The sequence below is a fragment of the Mirounga leonina genome, unplaced genomic scaffold (assembly GCF_011800145.1).
Source record: "Mirounga leonina isolate KUSES-001 unplaced genomic scaffold, KU_Mleo_1.0 Mir_101595, whole genome shotgun sequence".
In the NCBI taxonomy this organism is placed as follows: domain Eukaryota; kingdom Metazoa; phylum Chordata; class Mammalia; order Carnivora; family Phocidae; genus Mirounga; species Mirounga leonina.
The window spans coordinates 12,515,224-12,539,147 of NW_023270158.1; the positions used below are offsets into that span (position 1 = coordinate 12,515,224).

Genomic DNA, 23,924 nt, shown 5'->3' on the forward strand with positions numbered 1-23,924 from the left:
GATGGATATATGTCATTATACATCTGTCCAAACCCATAGAATGTACAAGATCAAGAGTGAACCCTAAGTAAAGTATGGGCTTTGGGTGATTATGACGGGTCATTGTGGGTTCATCAGTTGTGACAACTGTGCCCCTCTGGGCCAGGATGTTGATACTGGGAAAGTTATGCATGTGTGGGGGCAGGGGGCATGTGGGAAATCTCTGTACATTCCCCACAGTTTTGCTGTGAATTTAAAACTACACTAAACAATCAAGTCTTAATAAAAAGTTTTCTATGCTCTACAACCCATAAAGTCTGATTTAATTGAAGTAAGCTGGGCAACTGTTTCTTGCTTGTTTTTTTTAGCAGTCCTAAATCAATAACTGAGAGGCCAGATTTGAAAACCACATCCTTGAGGCATTTTTCTCCAAGTGTAACTAGTTTTAGATGTTGCAAATATCACCTTGTCATGTGTTAAATCTACAGATTGCAGGGTCCCACTCCAGACCTACTGAATCAGAATTTCCAGGGAAGGGCAATGGATTTGCAAAGTTTAGCGAGAACATCAGGGAATTCTTATCATTGGAAAAACTTAGGAAACACTGCCCTGTGGCACATTTCTGCATTCTGTATTTCTCTGCTCTGAAGCACACTGAATGCTTTGGACAAAGCCTTCTATCTGGAGATCAGCCATCCTTGGAGGTTAGCCAAACTTTTCTGGGTGTAGGGAATTACGAATAGATAATTTTATTTTTAATTTTTTTAAGGATTTTATTTTTATTTTATTTGACAGAGCACAAGCAGGGGGAGCTGCAGGCAGAGGGAGAAGCAGGCTTCCCGCTGAGCGAGGAAGCTGATGTGGGACTCGATCCCAGGGCCCTGGGATCATGACCTGAGCCGAAGGCAGACGCTTAACCAAGTGAGCCACCCAGGCGCCCTGAATAGATAATTTTAAAGGCATAAAATCCCAAATAGTCACATTCCATTGGTATGTTTCTCTGAAACTGATTTGACTGAGGAAGCTGTACGTACTAGTATTAGTTTTTTCAGTAGAATTTTCAGTAGAATTCCTCTGTCTTTACATAGGAATGACATATTGAGCCATCTTTGCAATTCTCAGCCAACCCTAGGCCTACTATGGAGCATTGCCTCAGGGTATGAAAATCTCCAGGGCACCAACCAAGGGAAAGCCTGTTTTAAACTTGAATCAAGAAAGCATCAACATATAAAGTTTCCTGTATTTTCCTGTTTTCTACATATTTCAGTTATGAGTCATCTGTTAGAAAGTTGGTATTTTGCCCCAAGATGAGATATTCTGAATTCAGGTATGTAGTACAGTGTGATGGTAACAGTAACAATAATTTTTATTTAATGACTCTCTCCTCCATCAGACTATTGTTAAGGAACACATCTTTGAAGGAGTCTCTTGAGAGAAAAGTAAGGAAAGATTTAGTAAGACATATTGAATGCTCAAAATGATATTTTTCCACATACACAAATATAAGCAACTCTTTTCAGCTTCTTCTCAATGCTCATCCCTAAGGGCAAGTCATCGGCCTGAAAGAAAGCTACCTTCCAATAGCCACAGTAGTACTGGTTAGTGATCTTAACACTGTCATATGGAAGTGGAAGGTTCATATGCAGCATTTGCAAGACACACTGAATAAAATTCAAGAATAAAACTTCTATGTGATTTCTTTCAGATTTAGTGTAGGGTTTTGATAATGAAGTTAAACCTATTTTGTCATACTATGAAATATTTATTCTTTTTACATTCAATTCTCATTTCATTTTGTAAAATGTTTAATATTTTCTACCACCCATTAACAAAAAATAAAATGCTAGCTGCCAGATATCAAATAATGAGGCTAATTTCTAACCTATTTTATTTTATGAGGAAGAACAGTTTCTATAAAACTTTACTTTGTAATAATTATAAAAATGTATAACGTACTTATACTGTTTGACAGGTATATACCAACCATCATCGTAACAAAAATAAACCCCCAAGACCTATTTTAATCCTTAAATTCTTATGCCCGGGGGCATAAAACACATTAAAATTTCAATCCATGTACGTACAGTATTTTCATTTTCTCAGGGTAGGATATTATACAAGAATAACTTTCAACAGTTAAAGTTATAAAGTGAACACATGCCAAATATTTATTTAACTCAATAATGAGGGAAATAATGAAGGAAACAGCAAGTGGGAAAGCTAGTTCAAAGGAGAATTCAAACAGTGGTTTTGTTGTCAGTTTAAGAGAGGCATGCTGAAATACATTTGCTAGTTTGAGACAAAGCTATTTAATATCTTAATGGAAAAATAAATTATTAGAATTATTTTCTCTATCTGAGAGAAACAGTGCATCTCTACTACATATCATCTCTATAAATTAACAGGTAACTTCATAGAGCCTAAACCCTAATAAATAATAAATAATAAACCAAAGGTACAATCCCCTAAAGAATCAAATAATCTCAAGTGAACCTTTTGGACAATGGTCCAGTATGAGAAAGGAAAAACGTGATTTCTTTACCTACCTTCAACTTGAACTCCTTTAGAGTCTCAAGTGTCTTATTTCTGAGTTTTTGTTAATTTTCCATTAACAGTGATCAAGATATGTGGAAACATAAAATAGATTATGACAATTTTAATGAAATTAGCGGAAAATATAGAATCTCTACATAAAGATCTTTTCATGTATTTTTTTAATGGATGATGATGAGTAAAAACTCATGATATTTAAATTTCATTGATTACAATTTTAAAAATGATGTCATGGTTTATTTTAAATTATAATTTTTACAGTCTATCAGAAATTACATCCTTCACAATGATTTCAAATTATGCTGAAACTAAATGCCACTTAAATATGTGTGTGGGAGGGTACATAGTTTTTCAAAATTCTTATAAGGATGTTAGCAAATATATTTGATGGCTTAATCTTAGAAAATATTTTCCTTTGTTCATATTTCTCTGTCAGTATGATTCCATCTATATGCATATTCCTGGAGTACCTCAAATTATGTAGGAGACACAGTTGCTTGTTCTCTAGCACTGTAACAAATAGCCACTGGGGAGAGAGTAGTGAGTAAAAAAGGCCTAGGCACCTATCCTCACAGTGCTTGCAGTCTAGAAAGGGAAATGGAGATTAACCAAATGATTGCTTATATAAAAATAAAATTGTAACCTAGGCATATACTATGAATTGTGGGCATACAGAGCCTCAAAAGTGAGAGATGAGGGGGCGCCTGGGTGGCTTAGTCGGTTGAGCATCTGACTTTTGGTTTTGGCTCGGGTCATGATCTCGGGGTCGTGAGATGGAGCTCTGAGTTGGGCTCCGCATTCAGCGGGGGGATCTGTTTGAAGATTCTCTCCCTCTCCCCCTCCCCTGCTCATGTTCTCTCCCTCTCTCTCTCTCTCAAATAAATAAATCTTTTTTTTTTAATTCGTTTATTTGACAGAGAGAGGACAAGCAGGGAGAGCAGCAGAGGGAGAAGGAGACGCAGACTCCCTGCTGAGCAGAGTCCGACATGGGGCTCAATCCCAGGACCCTGGGATCACGACCTGAGCCGAAGGCAGACACTTAACCAACTGAGCCACCCAGGCGCCCCTCAAATAAATAAATAAATCTTTACAAAAAAAAAAAAAAAGAAAGTGAGAGATAAGGGAAATGAATCTTGAAGGAGTGAGCTGAGATCTGAAGGAAGAGTTAACTAGAAGAAAACAAGGAATTCAGATTTTTAGAGATTTATTTTTGCTGTCATTTCAAAAGCCTCTTGGATGAGAGGGAAGATATATGTGCTTGATCTGACTCTCTTTTACATTTTGTTTAGAATTTTATTGTTTTTTTCCCTGGCAATTTTACTACCTTGAAGCTGTAGTTGTGACCAATGTGGAATAACAGGGACTGTATTCATCCTCTCACTTGGAACAACCAAACACAGAGAACAGTTGCAAGACACTGAACATCAGGGAACAAAGGACAGTGATTCTTGAGAGAGGGGAAATAAAAAAGGTGAGGCCTAGAATTGCCCGAGCTCACTCCTTAGAGAGAATTTCCCGGCCATCAAGTTTCTAGGCATGGCCCTGTAGGATCCCTGGGATGGAGCTGAGAGTCCAGGGAGACCAGGGTAGCTCTTATTCTTAGAAAAGAGAACTGGAGAGAGAGAGACAACTCCAGGGATCTGCAGGGGGTGCCCCTCAAGAATTTGGCTGACCACTAATCAGCAGATTGGTGTGAGAACACACTACCCAAGGGCCGGGAAAGAACCACTGATATGGATCAGAGGGTACAGTGCCTGGTATTCAATTCATGTAGGGCTTGAGCAAACCCTTCATTTTTATTGGCCAGGCTCTTAAAGCAGAGGCAGTAAAGCTGGTCCTGTGGAAATACAGAGTGCAAGGGATAATTTTGTAGCAGCAAAGGGTACAATATGTTGCTTCTCTTTTTCATCTTCTTCTTTGTCATCATCCTCATTGCAACCTTCTTCACCATCATCTTCCTTGAGTGAATTTTTATAGAAATACATAATACTATTCGTATTACTATTACTATTCGTATTCTTCTACATCCATTTTATATTCTTACTTAAAAATGCATCTGTGGTATATTTTCCTGGGTCTACATATTTTGATCAACTTTACTCCGTAATTTTTTTAACAGTCTTATTGAAGAGGTTCAAATTGATCGGGTGCAAGAATTCCAATGGTGCCTTCCTACTTGCTTTGTGGACTCTCTTCTTTGCCTCTTGGATAATACTTACAACTTTTTCCACTTACTTTCAGATAGTAATAGCAATAGTTCCCTGGTACTTTTCAGATACTATATCCATTTCATTTGAATAATAAATTGGTCAGTGTGATGAACCTTCCAACAAGATGAACCTCCAAAGGGCATCTTGATTCAACTTGATTCGGTTTCAGGCAAGAAATCTGCAAAGAGAATTAGCTTGCATGCGCTCTCTCTCTCCCCTCACCAACTGCCACTTCATTTCCTAACTAACTATATTAGTTTCTGACCATTCGAGGAGGAGGCTGTTTAGAGTTACAGACATACTCAGCCATCAATCTCTTGGTTTGGCAGTTGGTCAAAGATAGCTTATTCTTTCACAGGATGATGTTAAAGTTTTCTGAGAAATTCATCCATATAATGTGTGGGATGGCCCTTCAGTTCCTTCGTGTCTGGTAGTCTCCAGACTAGAGCCCCAGTTCTCTTTCAGGTAACTGTTTTGAGCCAACTCCCTGCTAAGATGGTTTCAAGCCATTTTCTTTCTAGATCCCTGATCACGTATCAACATACCAGTTTGTGGAAAACACACTCATAGCCTTGCTCATTCTGTGGGCGGAAGTGCAATTTGTCCCCTGTATAACTCTTTTTCTCTCTGGATAATTCCACAGCCTCTTTAGAATTCTCAGGTATGAGTCAAACACCAGAACTCTGTGTTCCCCAAACTTCAGTGGACACTTTTCAGAATCTTCAGCTGCTTTCCTTAAATAAAGCCCCTCTCACTAGACTAACAATGAGAAGTACCTTCATCTTCTCCTTCCAAGAAATAAGTGTAATGGTGAAATAAGAGCAAGTATGAGTCTTACTGCAAACATTTCCAAAAGATATTCTCTCCTTACCTAACTTCAATTTAAATTCCCTTATAGTCTCAGGTATGGGCTATGGGTCACAAGACCTTTTTTTCATATAACTTCTTTATATGAACTGCATAAATGGATTAGTGCCTCACTTCAGCAACTATTGTTTTGTTGTCCAATGTTAGGGCTTCAGCTGAAACTTAGACAAAAAGAATCTTATTTAAAATAATCTTACATTAGTGCATACTATGCTTAATGGGTAATTCTAGTTACTCAATGGACACATCAGCTACTCACAGAATCTGTTGCTCTAAAAAATGCTGCAATTAATATCAAGGTACATTTGTCTCTTCACAATTTTTGAATATGTTACTAGGAAAAATTCCAAGAAGATTATGTATGAATCAAGGGTTATGCTTATTTCTATGCATATTTGAAATTGCAGTGAAACAGAAAAAAAGTACCCCACTTTTCTTCTATCTCCATATTTCATTAAGGTCTTAAAATCTCTGTGCATGAGATTAGCACAGAATAACATGTCATTGCTATTTTAATTTATATTTTTAATGGTTAGAGCATGGATTAGTTTCCTGTGGCTGCTGTAACAAACTACCACAAACTAGGTGCCTTAAAACAACAACAACAGATTCTCTTACACTTCTAGGGGCCAAGAGTTCAAAAATTAGTATCACTAGGTATCAGCAGGGCCACATTCCCTCCAGAGGCTCTAGAAGAGAATCTGGTTCTTGCCTCTTCCAGCTTCTGGTGATGGCTGGCATTCCTTGGTTTACAGCCACACTATTTCAGTCTTTGAGGCTAAGATTTCAAATGTCTCTCTGCTCAGTCTTTACATTGTCTTTTGCTCTGTATGTGTGTGTGCCAAACCTCCCCCCACCTTCCTCTTGCACCTCAATGCACATGATTGATTGCATCCGGGGCCAACCTGGATAATCCAGGTTATTCTTGCCATCCCAAGAGCCTTAATTTAGTCACATCTGCAAAGATTTTGCTATACAAAGTAACATTCATAGGTTTCTGGATGTAAATGTCTTTTGGGGGGTTATCATTTTCAGCTTGCCACAGAGTACATGATATGTTCACTGATTTGGGGTATTTCCTTTTCTGCAAACTGCTAATTTCTGTTTTCTCCTATGGTCAAATCTAGTCATTTGCGTGTTTCTATTTTTCACTGTGAAAATGAAGGCCTAACCCATAGAAAAGGGGATATATTTGGGTTTTTCCCTACTAATACAGAACATTTTTTAGTCATCAAATGTATCAGTCTTCCCCATTGTCACCACTTGGATTTCTTGTCATTATAAAAATAACAGGCCTTTACTATCTACTATTAGTAAAATTTTTACCAAATACACACCTAAGAGGTTAATATCTTTTTCCTTGAAGTATCTGATTTCAGTAAAATTTATTTATTTATTTATTTATTTATTTATTTATTTTTTAGATTTATTTGAGAGAGAGAGAATGAGAGAGAGAGAGCACATGAGAGGGGGTAGGGTCAGAGGGAGAAGCAGACCCCCCGCTGAGCAGGGAGCCCGATGTGGGACTCGATCCCAGGACTCCAGGATCATGACCTGAGCCGAAGGCAATCGCTTAACCAACTGAGCCACCCAGACGCCCAGCAAAATTTATTTTAATAAGAAAAGTAATATAAAATGAAGCTGCATTTTTCTTCTAGACTGCTGAAGTGACACCAGTTTTGTATAACATAGCTTACCCCATATTCAGCATACGAGAAACCCCTTACACATATCTCTACACTTTCTTTCCACCAAAATGTTTCTTTCCTGCTGCACCCATGCTGTCATGTTTCTATCAAACTGGACTTACATATGTTGATATCTGGTAGAACTTGTCCTCTAATGTTATCACTTTTCTGAAAAGTCCATGTTACTCCTGACTAGTAATATTTCCAGATGAATTTCATAAGCATTTTGTATTTTTAAAAAGAAAAGAAAAGAAAGTCCTCATTGTACTTGTCCTCAGATTGCATTAAATTAACAAATTTATGTTTGGAAAAATGGAATGCCTCATAATAATGATTTCCCATCCAAAATCAAGGCATGTTATTATTAAAGGATTTTTATTAAAAATCTTATTAAAGGATTTTGTGTAGCTTAAAAGACTTTAATGCTTCCTCCGTATAGATTTGTATCATATTTATTACTATTTAATTTTAAGTAGCTACTATGCTTATTACTGGATAAAGAAAAGTTATTGATTGTCATGTACTAATTTATGTCATCAATACCCTTACTGAATTTTCTTACTATTTTTCATATTCTTTTGGATTTTTACAGTATATTATAATATCTGAAAAACATAATATGCCCTCCTTCCTCCCAATATTTATAGGTCTCATTTCTTACTCTTTCTTATCTAATTGCATAGGCTAGGAGCAACAATTCAATGTAAAATAACGGCTGCTAATTTACATTGCTATCTTGTTCTCAACTATAGTAGACAGTCCTCTAGATTCACCATTAAATATGATGCTGATTTTCATATGTACATATGGAACATATTTTCATTAAAAGAGACATACACACATACACACACACCAGTACATACAATGGAATGATATTCAAAACATACTACAGTATCCACCCAACAGACTCTGACCTCTATCTATGAGCACTGAGCAACCAGTCCAATTGTACACCACCTAATGTGCTGTACCAGTACATACTGACCACATATCAGCTCATGAATACATGCTACACAAAGGTAAGGGAGTATTACTTTTTAGCAGATATAGGCATTGAATTTTATAATTCCTTTTTTGCCTTCTGTGAGATGAATATTTTTTTCTTATTGTAGTTTTAATATGGAAAACTTTCTTTACTCTCTGGATAAAATGATGACCATGATGCACTCCCTAATAGGCTACAAGTGGTGATATTCTATGTAGGCATTTGCTTCAATATGAATTAATTTTTTTTTGGAGGAGGGTTCTCCTTGCCTGTTTTCTTTCTGGTAAAATTCTAATCCAATTTTTGAAGTGTTTGGAAGCTTCTTTTCTCTGTCTGTATCCTGAAACAGGTAAAATTGCATTGGAGTTAATTTTTTTTCCTTTAAGATTAAACAATTCACCTGTTATAGTCTCAGAACATTTCAAATAACAGAAAACCCAATGTAGATTAGCTTAAATTGCAAAGGAAACAGTTTCTCTTGTTATCCAATAATCCAAAAGCAAAGCGTCAGGTGCCACTTGATCTAGGGATTAAATATTATAGATGTATTTCTCTCAAGACATTATATGCCTTGCTTATTTGATACTTGTTTCTTCTGCAGAAAGCTTCTTCCCTTGTTTTCAAAATATGGCTGCCACCAGCTCCAAAAGCGACACATTTCTTATTTGCATCCAGCAGCAGAGAGAATCTCTTCAAGTAGTTCTCATGGAAGAAGAGAGTATAATTCCTAGAAATTTGTGCATTTCATTTGCTCTGCCTTTATTGTGTATCTCTCCATGTATCAGTGACAAATGTCATGGAATACACTAATACATCCCTGGGGCTGCTGATGGGGTAGGGTCAATCTCACCTACATGGCTTGGTTAAGAATTGGGAATTGAATTTCCTACTGGAAATTTAGAATACTTTTTTTTTTAAAAGACATTTTCTTTCCTTTTTTTTTTTTTAAGATTTATTTATTTATTTATTTTTTATTTGTATGTGTGAGAGAGAGACAGAGAGAGAGTCAGCACAAGCAGGAGGAGTGGCAGGCAGAGGGAGAAGCAGGCTCCCCTCTGAGCAAGGAGCCCGATGCTCAACTGGATCCCAAGACCCCAGGATCATGACCTGGGCCAAAGGCAGACACTTAAATGACTGAGCCACCCAGGTGTCCCGGAAATTTAGAATACTTCTTAAGGAAAGGGAGGGAGAATGGAGAAGACAAAGAGTAAATATCTATTAATGTTTCATAGTAAATTATATATTTTATGTACATATGCACACACCTATAATATGAATTTGCTGTGAGTATATTTAAACCCCATGGAACACCAAATTCATGTACATCAAACTGTTAAGAAAGAGCTCCTGAGCAAAGTATAAGAAAAACAGATCTTAGATTTCAGATAATAGTAAAAGGAGCTTTTAATCTTATTAGTTTGTATTTTTATAGGAATAATATATTCATATATTAAATATCATTTTATAAATTTCAAACAGAGATAGAAAGAAAGGAAGAAAAGAAAAATGTGCCAATTTTCTTACAGTTAAGTTGAATACCCTAAAAAGAACAACATATAGAAGTTACTGTAAATCATTGCTTATAGTTCACTTTCATGGTATCATGTGGAGTAATATATCTTCATACCTGATATAATATTTTATTTGAGAAATAATAATGAAATCACATTAGTTGTTAGGTATAAAAGAAAAATTGGGGGCACCTGGGTGGCTCAGTCGTTAAGCGTCTGCCTTCGGCTCAGGTCCTGATCCCAGGGTCCTGGGATCGAGCCCCGCATCGGGCTCTCTGCTCAGAGGAGAGCCTGCTTCTCTCTCTCCCACTCCCCCTGCTTGTGTTCCCTCTCTCGCTGTCTCTCTCTGTCAAATAAATTTAAAAAAAAACTTAAAATAAATAAATAAATAAAAGAAAAGAAAAATCGTTACAATATCATATTTACTAAGTAGGAAATGTTTATTGACATCCCTGTGGTACTTTAAAATCTTATAATTTTACCTACATTGTTATTTATAGCATAAGTATATATTTTTTAAATTTTTTATTGTTATGTTAATCACCATACATTACATCATTAGTTTTACATGTAGTGTTCCATGATTCATTGTGCATAACACTGAGTGCTCCATGCAGAATGCGCCCTCTTTAATACCCATCACCAGGCTAACCCATCCTCCTAGCCCCCTCCCCTCTAGAACCCTCAGTTTGTTTTTCAGAGTCCATTGTCTCTCATGGTTCGTCTCCCCCTCCGATTTCCCCTCTTCATTCTTCCCCTCCTGCTATCTTTTTTTTTTTTTCTTAACATATATTGCATTATTTGTTTCAGAGGTACAGATCTGAGATTCAACAGTCTTGCACAATTCACCATGCTTACCAGAGCACATACCCTCCCCAGTGTCTATCACCCAGTCACCCCATCCCTCCCACCCTACCCCCGACTCCAGCAACCCTCAGTTTGTTTCCTGAGATTAAGAATTTCTCATATCAGTGAGGTCATATGATACATGTCTTTCTCTGTTTGACTTATTTCGCTCAGCATAGTACCCTCCAGTTCCATCCACATCATTGCAAATGGCAAGATTTCATTCCTTTTGATGGCTGCATAATATTCCATTGTATATATGTACCACATCTTCTTTATCCATTCATCTGTCGATTGACATCTTGGCTCTTTCCACAGTTTGGCTATTGTGGACATTACTGCTATGAACATCGGGGTGCACGTACCCCTTCGGATCCCTACATTTGTATCTTTGGGGTAAATACCCAGTAGTGCAATTGCTGGATCATAGGGTAGCTCTATTTTCAACTTTTTGAGGAACCTCCATACTGCTTTCCAGTGTGGCTGCACCAGCTTGCATTCCCACCAACAGTGTAGGAGGGTTCCCCTTTCTCTGCATCCCCGCCAACATCTGTCATTTCCTGACTTGCTAATTTTAGCCATTCTGACTGGTGTGAGGTGGTATCTCATTGAGGTTTTGATTTGGATTTCCCTGATGCCGAGCGATGTTGAGCACTTTTTCATGTGTCTGTTGGCCATTTGGATGTCTTCTTTGGAAAAATGTCTGTTCATGTCTTCTGCCCATTTCTTGATTAGATTCTTTGTTCTTTGGGTGTTGAGTTTGATAAGTTCTTTATAGATTCTGAATACTAGCCCTTTAACTGATATGTCATTTGCAAATATCTTCTCCCATTCTGTCAGTTGTCCAGAGACTTAGAGATGTTATAGGAATGAACTGAAGCCAGATAGGTAGGAAGTACTTCAGTAATTACACAAACCCAGCCATTCTAAACGCATATCCCTTACAGTACACTTTTCATCTATGTCTGAAATATTAGTGAAGATAAATAAAGGCATCATGCACAGTACTACTATTAAAAACATATTTATCTAAAGGAATTTATAACTATGTGAGCTAATTGATGTTACCTAAACTTGTAGTGATCATTTCACAATACACACATATATCAAATCATTATGTTGTACACTTTGAGCTAATTTAATGTTACATGTCAATTATATCTTAATAAATCTGGAAAAAAGTAAGTAGAGGGTATTATGCTAAGTGAAATAAGTCAGAGAAGGAGAAATAACATATGATCTCACTCATACATGGAATTTAGGAAACAAACCAGATGAACATAGGGGAAAGGACGGAAAAGTAAGATAAAAACAGAGAGGGAGGCAAACCATCAGAGACTCTTAACTCTAGGAAACAAACTGAGGGTTGCTGGAGGGGAGAGGGTCGGGGGATGGGATAATTGGGTGATGGTCATTGAGGAGGGCACTTGATATAATGAGCTCTGTAATATATGCAATTGATCAATCACTAAATTCTACCCCTGAAACTAATAATACACTATATGTTAACTAAACTGAATTTAAATTAAAAAAAATTAAAAAATGTATTCATCTATAGGACACTGATGTATTTTCTGAACTCTAACATAGTGCAATTTTCCCCATAATATGTAATCTATTCTACATTGAAAAGGATCTTCATATTTAAGATCAATAGAAATCATACAAAATTTTATTACATTTAAAGAGTGATACTCAAATCCGAGAAAAATATAAATAGCTTTCCACAGACTATCAACCGTTCTTTGATATTTTGCAATCTTTGGAAATACATCAAAAATACTGTATCTTCTCTGCTGCCAAATGTGATAGACTAAAGCACTCTTCAGATTTTTTAGGGTATCTTTGAAAATGTGTACAGCAGAAATATCCCAATATTATTGGGTAGCTTATCAGCTCCTCAGTCCATTCATATGTCCTTCTTTTCTAAAGGGTTGCCTTAGTAACTCTCCAACAAAAGTAGTTTTCTGCAGTTTTCTCCAAATACTACCCACGTAATTGCTCAATTTAGTCATTGCAGTGGGGGCAGGAAATAATGTATCTCAAATTTGGTTTGCTTCTGATTCCAACAGTTTGGAGACCAAAAACCTAGTAAAAACAGCTAAAAGTATCAGCTGTATTAAAATAGCAATCATATGCAATACTATAGAGGGATGGTAGATATAAAACAATTTCCTTTATTATTCTAGGGGAGGATAGACTGATTAAATTTAGTCTTTGCAAAATGAAGTGTGCATGTTACAACATAAAGGTAACTAACTACTAGATTAGAATCAAAAGAATACCTTTCAAAGCAATAAGGGGGAAAGGGGAAAGAAACAAGAAAAATCCAAAAGAAAGGTAGAAAAGGACCAGGAATTGATGCAAGTCTAGTGGCTAGGAAACTCAGTCTACACACTCAGATGTGCAAGGTATTTAATTTCGAGTTGTATATAATTGGGCTTAATTTCTATTTCAAGCCCCGTTCTTCAATGGGACTGAAACTTAATCTCAGTAAATTAAGTAGGCCTCTATTCCCAACATTTTTCTCACATTAGCAACGAAATTGCAGCATGGGGGAATGCATGAGGAGAACTGGTGATATGGACCTCCATTTTTCATGTCAACGTATCCCATGACACATATAAAGTACTTTAGTGGGGGTGCTTGGCATATAGTGAAAGTTATTTTCTCTCTCTTGACTTCTGAGACAAGAGTAAAAATTTCACAAGCTACCTCTTTAGCAACTCCTGTGGTGAGTGTAATGACAGTGGTTTGCAGAGTACTGTGTTTTTATGGAGAAGAATTCAAGCAGTGTTAGCTTTACATGACCTTTGGAAGCATGGGTAAAGCAGAAAGAGGGACACTGTGTGCATAGATTGTTCATAGACCTGATATACTGATAACAGATTTCTACTTTATTATTAATAAATATATATGGTAGGTACACATAATGGTTCTAATGTTTAGAGTAATTTCATAATACATTTCAAGACACATTATATGTAGGAGAAAGAACTTGGTCTATGGAGTCAGACAAACATATCTGAATACACTCTCCCAAGTACTAGTTACGTACTTCTGGGTGCCTCTGTTTCTTCTGTAAAAGAGTCGAAATCCATACTGTGTTAGTCCGTGTTCTCCAAGAAGGAGCCATCATGAGAGAAGTTAGCATGCAAGGATTTCGTTAGAGAAAATGCTGATGAAGGGCAATGGAGAGCAAGCTGGAGGAGGGTGGAAATAACATCAGATCATGACACACTCTGACCTCAAATGAAGAAGAGAGGGAATGATGGAAGCATCCTAGATCACCCTGTGGTCTAAAGATTGTTCAGAAGAGCCTTCAGAAAGTCCTCAAGACAACTCTCCAGTCAGAGGAGTCTCTCATCTCCCAAGAACAGGGCTGCTTCAGTACCCCTGCTGTGCAAGTCACTAGCTGGGAGCAGCCCCCAGGAAGCAGGGCTTGGGAGAAAGTGGGGCAATGACTACAGAGCAGTGGCTGGGGCCTTTACTTGTATTTTATTATATTCCCTCTCTACAAGGTGCATTCTCATGGCCACCACATCTACCTTTTGCAGACTTATTGTGAAATTAGAAATGATATGGGTAAATTGCCTGGGAAAGTGTGCTTGACATGTAATACATGTTCAATAAAAGAATAGCTATTGTCATATGTTATTTGTGAACTGTTTATCATAATAGCATAATATCATATCATAATAACAGGGATATTCATAAATTACACATTGTTTAATCCTCAGAAAACTTCTTCCCATTAGGTGTTTGTATTAGTTTGCTAAGGCTGCCATAACAAAGTACCACAGACTGGGGGACTTAAACAATAGAAATTTGTTTTCTCACAGTTGTGGAGGCTAGAAGTCAAGATCAAGGTGTCAACAGAGTTGGTTTCTTCAGAAGCCTATCTCTTTGGCTTGTAGATGGCCATCTTGTGTGCATCTTCCCTCTGTGTGCATCTCTGTGTCTAAATTTCTTCTTTAAGGATACTACTTATATTGGAGTCAGGTCCATCCTAACGACTTCATTTTAACTTAGTTATCTCTTTTAAGAGCCTATCTCCAAATACAGTCCCATTCTGAGGCCCTGGGTGTTAGAACTACAACATGGGCACTTTGGGGGACACAATTCACCCATAACAGTGTCATCATCCATACACTAAAAATAAGAACTCTGAGAATTAGAGATGTCACATAAAATGCCACGGTTACATATGTAATGAAAAGCAGAAATAGGATCTCTGTTAATTCTAAGCAAAGTCTATTCTCTTTTCATTAAAGTGTATTATACACCTGACCCTTGTATGTACTTGGCCCTTTCAGGTAGAGGATAAGAAAAAAAGGTAACTCAGCCTAGTGAGTGTGAACCCAATATCCATAAAGTAAGAGAAGCTCTTGAATCAAGCTCTATGTGTCTTTAGACTAATGGTTCACGATTAAAGGTGAGTTTGCCTCTTGAGGGATATTTATTATCTTCTGTACACATTTCTGGTTGTCACAATTGGGGGTGTGCTGCTGGCATTTGGTGGGTAGATGTCAGGGATGCTGCAAAATTTCTTAAAATGCACAGGAATGCCTTCCAAAACAATGAAATATCTGGCTCAAATTGTCAACCGTGGTGAGACTGAGAAGCCCTACATTAGAGTAAGATAATTTGGTCATTGAGTCAGGACTAAAGGGATAGGAAATTATCTAGACCTATCTTGAAAATTCAGGATTCTTTCCTGACCATTCCTGAGTATGATGCATATTTCTTTCCCTAGGCCAGCTGGTTGGTAGAGGCTCTGGGTGGCAGCCTGGCAAAAATGAAACCTATGCAATTCAAACTTAATTCTGGTTTTATAAAAATGTCTTTGTCCCTCTCACACCGGATCCTCCTAGATGAAAAGTTTGGGTGAGAGTAAGGAATAAGTGAAAGAAAGGGCAAAGTTATAGTTACTAGAAAGAGACACTCAGGTACTGTGGAAATGGAAGAGCAACAACCCAGAATCAAAGGTTGCACACGGGAGGAAGGCGCATTAATGACCTCTGTCAAAACTGCTTATGAAGGCTTCTTCCCCAAGGAAAACATTCTGGTGCAGCTCTTCCAAACTGTTAGAAGCATCTTCAAAGCACCATGACTTGCACCTTAGGATGGGAAACTTGAAGCATCTGGGATCCTCCAACACCCTAAAGGGAAGAGCTTAACTCTGAGGCAACAACCTCCATACCAGGGCCCTCAGCTTTGTCCATTACTTCAATTGCTTTAAGGAGAAGGACACTTGGATTGTTATCTATGGATACATTCTAGTTGACTGCTCTGCTTGCTGGGGCGGGGCGTGGGAGGGAAGGGAATAATGCTTACTTACTCTTGTCACTTTCACAAATCTTGGATGCCCTCCCCACCTCTCCTGCTACTCTTCTGATTTCAATTTCACTCTACGCTCCATGTTTAACAACCCAGACACCACTCCACCCAAGTGTCTTTATTGCTACGCAAGCTTATTGCTACTAATTTGATTGAGAATATAGGATTATTGATTTATGAGTATATCTTGTGATAAAAGTGTTTTTACCTGACTTTATCCCTAATCTTCTGGGAAATGATTATGCTACTATTGCTGATAACAAAGAATTTCAAAAGCTATTTATTAAGTGCTGAATATGATCTGGGTAGTTTACATATAGTTTCTGAGTTTTAAGACAAGATGGAGAAATTGTGGTTAGAGGAAAAAAGAAGTAAATTGTCTAAGGTCATGGGGCTGGTAAGCGTCAGAGCCTGCACTGTCAGCAAGAGCTGTCTGAATATGAAGCTTTTTTTTTTTAATTTTTTAAAATTTTATTTTCTTATGTTATGTTAGTCACCATACATTACATCATTAGTTTTTGATGTAGTGATCCATGATTCATTGTTTTGGTATAACACTCAGTGCTCCATGCGATACGTGCCCTCCTTAATACCCATCACTGGGCTAACCCATCCCCCCCCCCTCTAGAACCCTCAGTTTGTTTCTCATAGTCCATAGTCTCTCATGGTTCGTCTCCCGAATATGAAGCTTTTGCCTTATCTCTTGTATCACCTTTCCTTTGTTGGTGTATTTAGAAAGTCCCCGTGCCATAAAAATTACTGGAAGTCGTGTACTTAAAGCCCTGACCTTGACGAGCCCAGGGTGCCCCTCCAAAAATGCTCACCTATACAAAGCCATTCCAAACTGTTTCTTTTCATAAATTACCCACTTAAGGGTCCTTTTAAAATTACTTCTAAAAATCTTAAAGATGAAATTAAACATTTTTGACATGGTATTTCCTCCTCACACACAGTATCTAGAGAGGCTGAATATTTTGGTCAATTTTTCACTCAGTGTGCAGACAGTAAGGATTGCTCTTCTGTGTTTTGTTGCCCTCTTAAGTGTTCCTGTAATAGTAGGTTATGCCATCTGATGGGCAATTTGCCTTTGCACCATTTTGCCTGTCATGTTGTTTCCCTAACATTAAGTAGCTGAGACTAGGAAAGGGCTCATAGAGGTTACACAGCTCAATAGAAAGCCTGTCCTTTTTTCTTTTCTTTTGTTTTTTTTTTAACTTCCCATTACACTTATGCCCTCCTCCTCCACCCTTCCTTACAAATTCACTGGAAACAGTACAGCAAGAAATGCAAATACTCTTTTTTTTTTTTTCTCCTACACTGCCCATCTTTTAACGGCTGATTAAAACTAGCTGAAGAGAATAAGCAGAAAGAGCCTAGAAAAATTGTTCTTCTCTGTCTAGTTGTAAATAGCTGCCCTGTTAAGGAACTGGGGCTACCCACCAAAACAAAGGGTTAAGCATATTTTTGTCAAAACAACACTCTGAGTATGCATGTAAATGTGTGTACTCTGGATAACATTCCCCTTGACAGTCTAGCCAGGAGGAAAACATGAGATGCTCTTGGAACAAACTGCCTTTTTTGACATATACTCACAACATGAATAGTCCCATTACAACATTTAATTTAACCAGCATGGCTTGAGACATGTAAAAATGCAGTTTCCGTGCTGTGTCATGTCCTCAGCAATATGTGATTATATCTCCTGAGGTCATGTCCACACTTTAGCAGGCTTTATGTCTGATGAAATGATTATTTATTTTAAGAATACACTCTCTTTGTAGCTCTTACACAACTCTTACTTTTGCAGGAGATGTCTTCTATTGGCACAATAGTACATTTAAAATGGTCTCTTTTGTTTTTGGTATTACAAGGTGACTTTTTAATTTCAGAATTTTATAGTTCAGCATGAATATCATCAAATGGTGCAAAACAACTACTATGGTATTTTGAATAGAAAACAAAAATCTGTCTTATGGAAAACTATACTTTATATCGACACAGCCCATCTGGTTCAAACAATGACCAAAATTAAAATTAACTCTAAAATCTTCAAAACAGGAGAAACTGCTTCAGTTTTAGCCATTCCAGGAAAACCTCCTCCTCTAGTTAACTTGCTCCTCTAAAAATAAATCCTCTTAACTCTTTGCTTACAACTTATTTTTAGAAATGCATCACATTGGGTGCCTGGGTGGTTCAGTTGTTAAGCGTCTGCCTTCGGCTCAGGTCATGATCCCGGGGTCCAGTATCAGGCTCCCTGCTCAGTGGGGAGCCTGCTTCTCCCTCTGCCTGCCGCTCCCCCTGCTTGTGCTCTCTCTCTGACAAATAAAATCTTAAAAAAAAATGCATTGCATTCATTCTTTCATAAAGCACCTTTCATATTACACCCTTGTTTGTTTATAGAAAAAACACTTCAGGTACTGTAGGTGGAATTCGACACTTAAGTAACCTCTTCTTGGTCCAAAATGGTTCCTAGATATTAAATGCCACCTCATTCAGCACTATTTTTTGTATGTTAGTCTTTGTAAATTATACTTTAAAACTTAACCTGCTGCTCTGAAGATGGACACAACTTTATTAATGAGTCAGGGAATACCTTCAGAAGTACCTTTCACCATCTGGCAGTTGAAAGTATTCTGATCTACCCACCACCAGGGTAATAAAGAACACCTTTGCAGAATACCAGTGGACTGATTCTTGGCATCTCTTATCTAAAAAAAAAAAGTTAAATTCACAACTGCACATTTTGAATCCAGCTTCCTTTTTATTTATGAAAATACACACAGCAAGTTACTTCCCTCCAATTATCCAGAGGCTGAATTTGTGTTATATCTTCACAGACATGTGAATAACTTCAGTTTGTTTTTTTGATTACAGTTGACTTTGTTTTCCACGTAAACATGAATTTCTATGGCAAAAAAAAAGGCAACTGAGGCAAAGAAAACCATAGCCAGAACCACTAGGAAAGTAATATTATAGGCTTTGCAACTGCAGTATTGATAGCTGTTTTTAAATACAGGCCTGGAACAAAACTACATTCATCTTATATTATCAACCTGTTTCCTCCCCTCCCTAACCACCCCCACCCCCACCCCCAGCTAAGATTTTTTCTTGCAAAGAATTTATCATTCAGGTTCTGGTTAGTTTTTTAGTTTAGTTCTTTTTTTTTTAAATTCTGTGAAGTTTGGTTTTTGCAGAATTAAACCATCCTAGGTGATGACCCTGACATCTTTGCTACTTATTGTATACTTAGAAGTTCAAATGAGAAAGCTTTTGGATTCAGACTTTTCAGCTAACTGATGTTTACAGAATTTTCGTAATGTAGATTTCAGTGACGTTGAGCGTCTCTCATAAAGATTTTAGAAGCTAAGATGTGGTCTCTTCCTGGGGGGTGTTTCATCTTCCTTATCTTTTTCATCATTGAGACGATTCATTAAGTCAATTGTGCTGCTACTGTGCAGGCTATGTGTTCCATTAGCAGCAGGAGCAGAATGGGATGAAGCGAATTTGTAGCCCCCCGGAGATGCTCTTTTAGGAGGATCTACCTTGTCTTCATTTTCTTTTGTTTCTTTAGTCTCCATAAATTTGTAACGATCTTGAAAATCATTTTCCAATGGCGGCATAATTGCTTCTCCTTCTTCTGAATTTCCTTCAAAACACTTTTCTTCCTTCTCCACGACTCTGGTACTCCTGCGAAGTATTTTACTACACAGTATAGAGTGCAAATTCCTCCGTATTTGATCCTGCCGGTCTTTCTCTTGTTCATATTTAATCTTCAATCCTTTGAATGTCTGAACATATTCAATCGATTCAAATGTTTTATAAAACTTTTCTACTATATGTGCAACAAGAGATTTGATATTTTCCACTCTTATGTATTCAAACAGCTCAATAACAGCTGAATTCAACATATTGTACCGAGTTCCGTTATCCAGGAAAGCATTGACAACTGGCTCAAAAAGATTTCCCTTGATGATGTAACAATTATAAAGTTCATCTTTAAGTCCAATCATCCTTCTCATAAAGCGGAGAGCACACAAGATCAGGAAAGTGTGCTTTGAATTCATCAAGATCAAGACTCTTCTTAGCAAGTCTTTGCTCAAGATACAGTTTTTTATGTAGTACGTGTGATGTTGCACACAAAATGTAAGCAGCTCTAAAATTAAAGAAAGCAGCTGTGCTGTTTGATAATTATTGAGGCAATTTGTGTTGTTTTTGTCGGATCCAACTACATTATCCCCTTCACATGTATCTTCCGAAGTAGTGGCAAAAAGTGGTGCTATGAAATTACGTATACAGTGCTTGTAGAAGAAATTTAGAAATTCACTTCTTTCACATTTATTAGGTGTTGCTAGCATGTTTTCTGGATCAAGTAGAGTACGAAGAAGTCCCATTAAATGAACAGCACCTCCTAGCTCAGGATCAGTATCACAGATTATTTGCTCAATGACTAAATTAATGAAAAGGTTACCGTCTTCACACTGCTGGGCTTCTTCCATGATAAATTCTCGAATCATGGATGGACTATACTCCACTAGATAAGTAAATATATCAGTAGCAGCTGACTTTATTTGCAAATCTTCCATGCTCATTGCGATTTTAAGAACAGGAAGAATCCCCAATTCTGTCAATGTTTTGAACAGTGCATCCTTGCTTGGAGGCTGTAATGTCTGAGAAAATGTACAGAATTCCTTGAAGAAAAGGAGCAATTCGCGCCGTCTATCATCATTTATAGTCTCATCCCTTAACTGTGCAAAGACTTGAGACAAAAAGTTGTTATCATCCTTCAGCATGCTGACTATCTCAACCTTGTTGAGGAAAATAAAAGTTGTAAGAGTAGAAAGAAAGTTCTCTTCATATATGGATGGTGCAGGCAAAAGGATGTCACGGATGTACTGTACCCTATATGTCTGATGTATTTTTTGCCTAAGTTCACAGTCTGCTATTGGTATGACTTCCTTGAACCTTGCATTTTGGGTCAAGAATTCCCTATGCCTTTTTGGCTGAGCCAAAGCAGGGTCATATTCGAGACATCCCACCACATCCATGATACACTCAGCAGAAAACATGATCTCAAACAGGGCTGTCTTGTTAAGGAATAAGATGCCTTTAATAATTTCATGCAAATGGTGTAAGCCTGCAGTGTCCCCTAGGTCCTCACAGGTGTGGAACAGCTGCAGCAAATTTTTAATATAGTCCTCATTTTCTAAGATCAGAGCCAGTCTCTCCTTATGGGCCGGTGAAGCGAAAACCGAGGAAATGACGTCAGAAATCTCTTCAAGTTTATTGAGTTCACAGTTAGGCAGGTCAAACACATTATCGGTTTCCAGGACTTCTTCCAGTTGTTCGTCTTCGTATTCCTCCAAGAGGTCTTGCGTGATTTTGACGGATGGATCTTTTCCTTGAACCCAGCAAATGTCTTCCCAGATCTTACGACAACCCTCAGTGTCCTGGAAACTTAATGCCCTACCATGGTCCGCTGCTTCAGACCAAACAATCAGGGTTTCCTGTTGCTTCTGATAGGGCGTCTTTGAATTTATCTCTGACTCCAATATTAGTGAGGCCTGGGAATCCGACCTAACGAGCAGGAACACGCTCTGGAGGCGCTTCACATAAGTGGAAGAGACGTATCCGGTGCCGAGATCATCCCATTGCTGGTCCTCGTTCAGTGAGTAGACTTTTACACGATACCGCTTGTCAGCCATAGCGACCCTTGGCCTCCTGTCCCCAGCCCTAGTCTCGGTGCGGGGGGCCGCTGGGTCTCGTGTGTCCGGAGTCGACTGTAGTTGTCGCTGTTCTGTCAGCGACGGTAGCTCTGGCGGCGGGAGGGTATAATTACGGTAGAAGATGTTGGCGAAGTAGCGTTCCGCCGGACGCTGGTGGTTCCTGAGGTCTGTAGAGCTCCCTGGAGTCCCACCTCCTCTCGCTTCCATCTTATGTTTCCCTCTCTCCATTTTGCCCTCACATATTCCTTCTTAATGTGGGTTTACGGAGTGAGCCTTTGGCCTGCTCCCCGTCGTCTGGGAAAGCCTCGATTATGGCAGGATTCTTAGGATTGTCACAGGATTCTACCCCGACGGAACGTTCTATGCGTGTTGAGGCATTGCGGCCAAGCTTACGTGGAAGCTTAGTGATTAGAGCAAAGCGCTGTTCTTTCCATAAAAACTTTTGTTCCCCAGAAGCATTTGCACTTATCAGGTGTGTAGGAAACTGAGGACTTTAAATGAAAGAAAGCTGAATCACTTATGTCCTGACCAATTCAACACCTAATATTCCAGGTTGAGGCTCCCCCCCCCAAACCCCCTCCCCCAAAAAAGAAGCGGGAGCCAAGCGACGTGTAGATTATTAGCAATAATTGGAGATTTGTAGGTGGGTCTTCTCCACCAAGCTTGGCCTATGTATCTGTCGCTCAGTAAACCCATCCCGGGGGGGAGGACCTTGTTCCCAGAAGGCGCTGAGAACTCTTTCATTTTGTTCGACTGGGCCTAAAGTGCCGTCATTTACTGCAATGGGAAAACTTTTTTCCAATCTATAACCACACTCCTCATTCTTAGATGAGTGGGCCAGAGCGAAACGGCGTTGAAATTAGTTAAGAGTGTGTATTGAACATTACAGATCAGTTGTTTTATTTTCTTGATCATTACAGCGATAATAACAACCACAACTAAGTAATAATACTTGAGTGCCTATTAGTATTACAGAGAAAGGTAATAACATAATTGAGCACATTAAATACTTGAGTACTTTTTATGTTCAAGACAATGTGACAAGAACTTTTATATCTCTTTGTACTTAAATTTCATGATAACCTAGTGATACAGGAGTATTAAGGGTCCTTCTAAGATCAGGAAACAAACTTAGAGAAGTTAAATAAATCACCAAAGGTCACACTCCTAATAAGTTGAGGAACTCTGATTTGGACACACGTCTTTCTGATTCCAAAATTGGTTTTCTCAGCCATTGAACTATGCTAGCCCCTTCTTTTCTTGGCCTTCATTACATTTTATTTCACATTCCTTCCATCTATATAATTTGTAATCAACATAAAATTATCGAGAAGATGAAAGTCACGCACTTCCTTCTTTAGATCCACATCTGTGTATAGCCAACCAAAAAATAGAAGCTTGTATATGGCAACTTTGTTAAATATAATTTTAATAGTAACCAAGTTGATTTTTGATGTAGCAGCAACTTCTGCAGTTTCCTTAAAAAAAATTTTTTCCCCCAAATATTAACCCTGTTATTGCAAGGGAAAAACAGAATTGGGCCACATCAAGTGCATTTGGACTTGAAGAGTCCTGTTTGTAATTCATTTTACATAGCATTGGAAATGTGTGACAGTTCTCAAGTAGAGCACAGAAAAACTTTTCACGTACCTCTTTTGCAATGTCACCTCCAGGAGATTACAGTACAGGAATATTCCCTGGGACAGTACAGCTGGGGCACTTGGAGACCTGAATGGAAATGACAATCATTTCATGAGAGAATTCAAATCAATGCCGGGATACTATTGGTTTAAAAACCTTTACAAATCATTAATAATACTAACACATAAGAATTAATAAATGACAAATACAAACACTGATATATGCACTTACTAGTTTAAAATTCCTGTCTTATTTCAATGAGAGACTGTGCAAATATGTAATAATAATAATGACATGCATGCTAATGGTCCAATTTTTTTCTCTGCTGTGGTTATATTAAAGTTTCTATCAGGATCAATTATAATACTGTCAATTGTCTGAATATACCCTCAGGTTTCATTCTCTGAGAGGCATTCAGCACAAATCTGTGTGTTCTCACAATTTTATCACAGGGAGTTTCCCTTAGGCTGATCAAGGTCCCTTTATCTTAATTAGGTTAACGAGAATCTCTTTGCAGTCTAAAAGAGCCTCAAGTCCAAATTTCTTGTTGCTATTTCTGCAGTAGACTCTCTCAGTCCTGT

The 23,924-nt window shown here is 38.0% G+C and overlaps 1 protein-coding gene across 1 annotated transcript; it reads right to left on the reverse strand.

The window, feature by feature from the left end:
* Window positions 1-19,335: 19,335 nt before the first annotated feature.
* Window positions 19,336-22,102, reverse strand: LOC118004014 (serine/threonine-protein phosphatase 4 regulatory subunit 3B-like). Its single transcript, XM_034995164.1, has one exon. The coding sequence runs from the start codon at window positions 21,928-21,930 to the stop codon at window positions 19,336-19,338; it is 2,595 nt and encodes an 864-aa protein (XP_034851055.1). The 5' UTR covers window positions 21,931-22,102.
* Between the last annotated feature and the right edge of the window lie 1,822 nt (window positions 22,103-23,924).

What these genes read in the sequence shown, in the direction of transcription:
- LOC118004014 (XM_034995164.1), bottom strand. Translation starts at nt 21,930, where the DNA reads ATGGAGAGAGGGAAACATAAGATGGAAGCGAGAGGAGGTGGGACTCCA.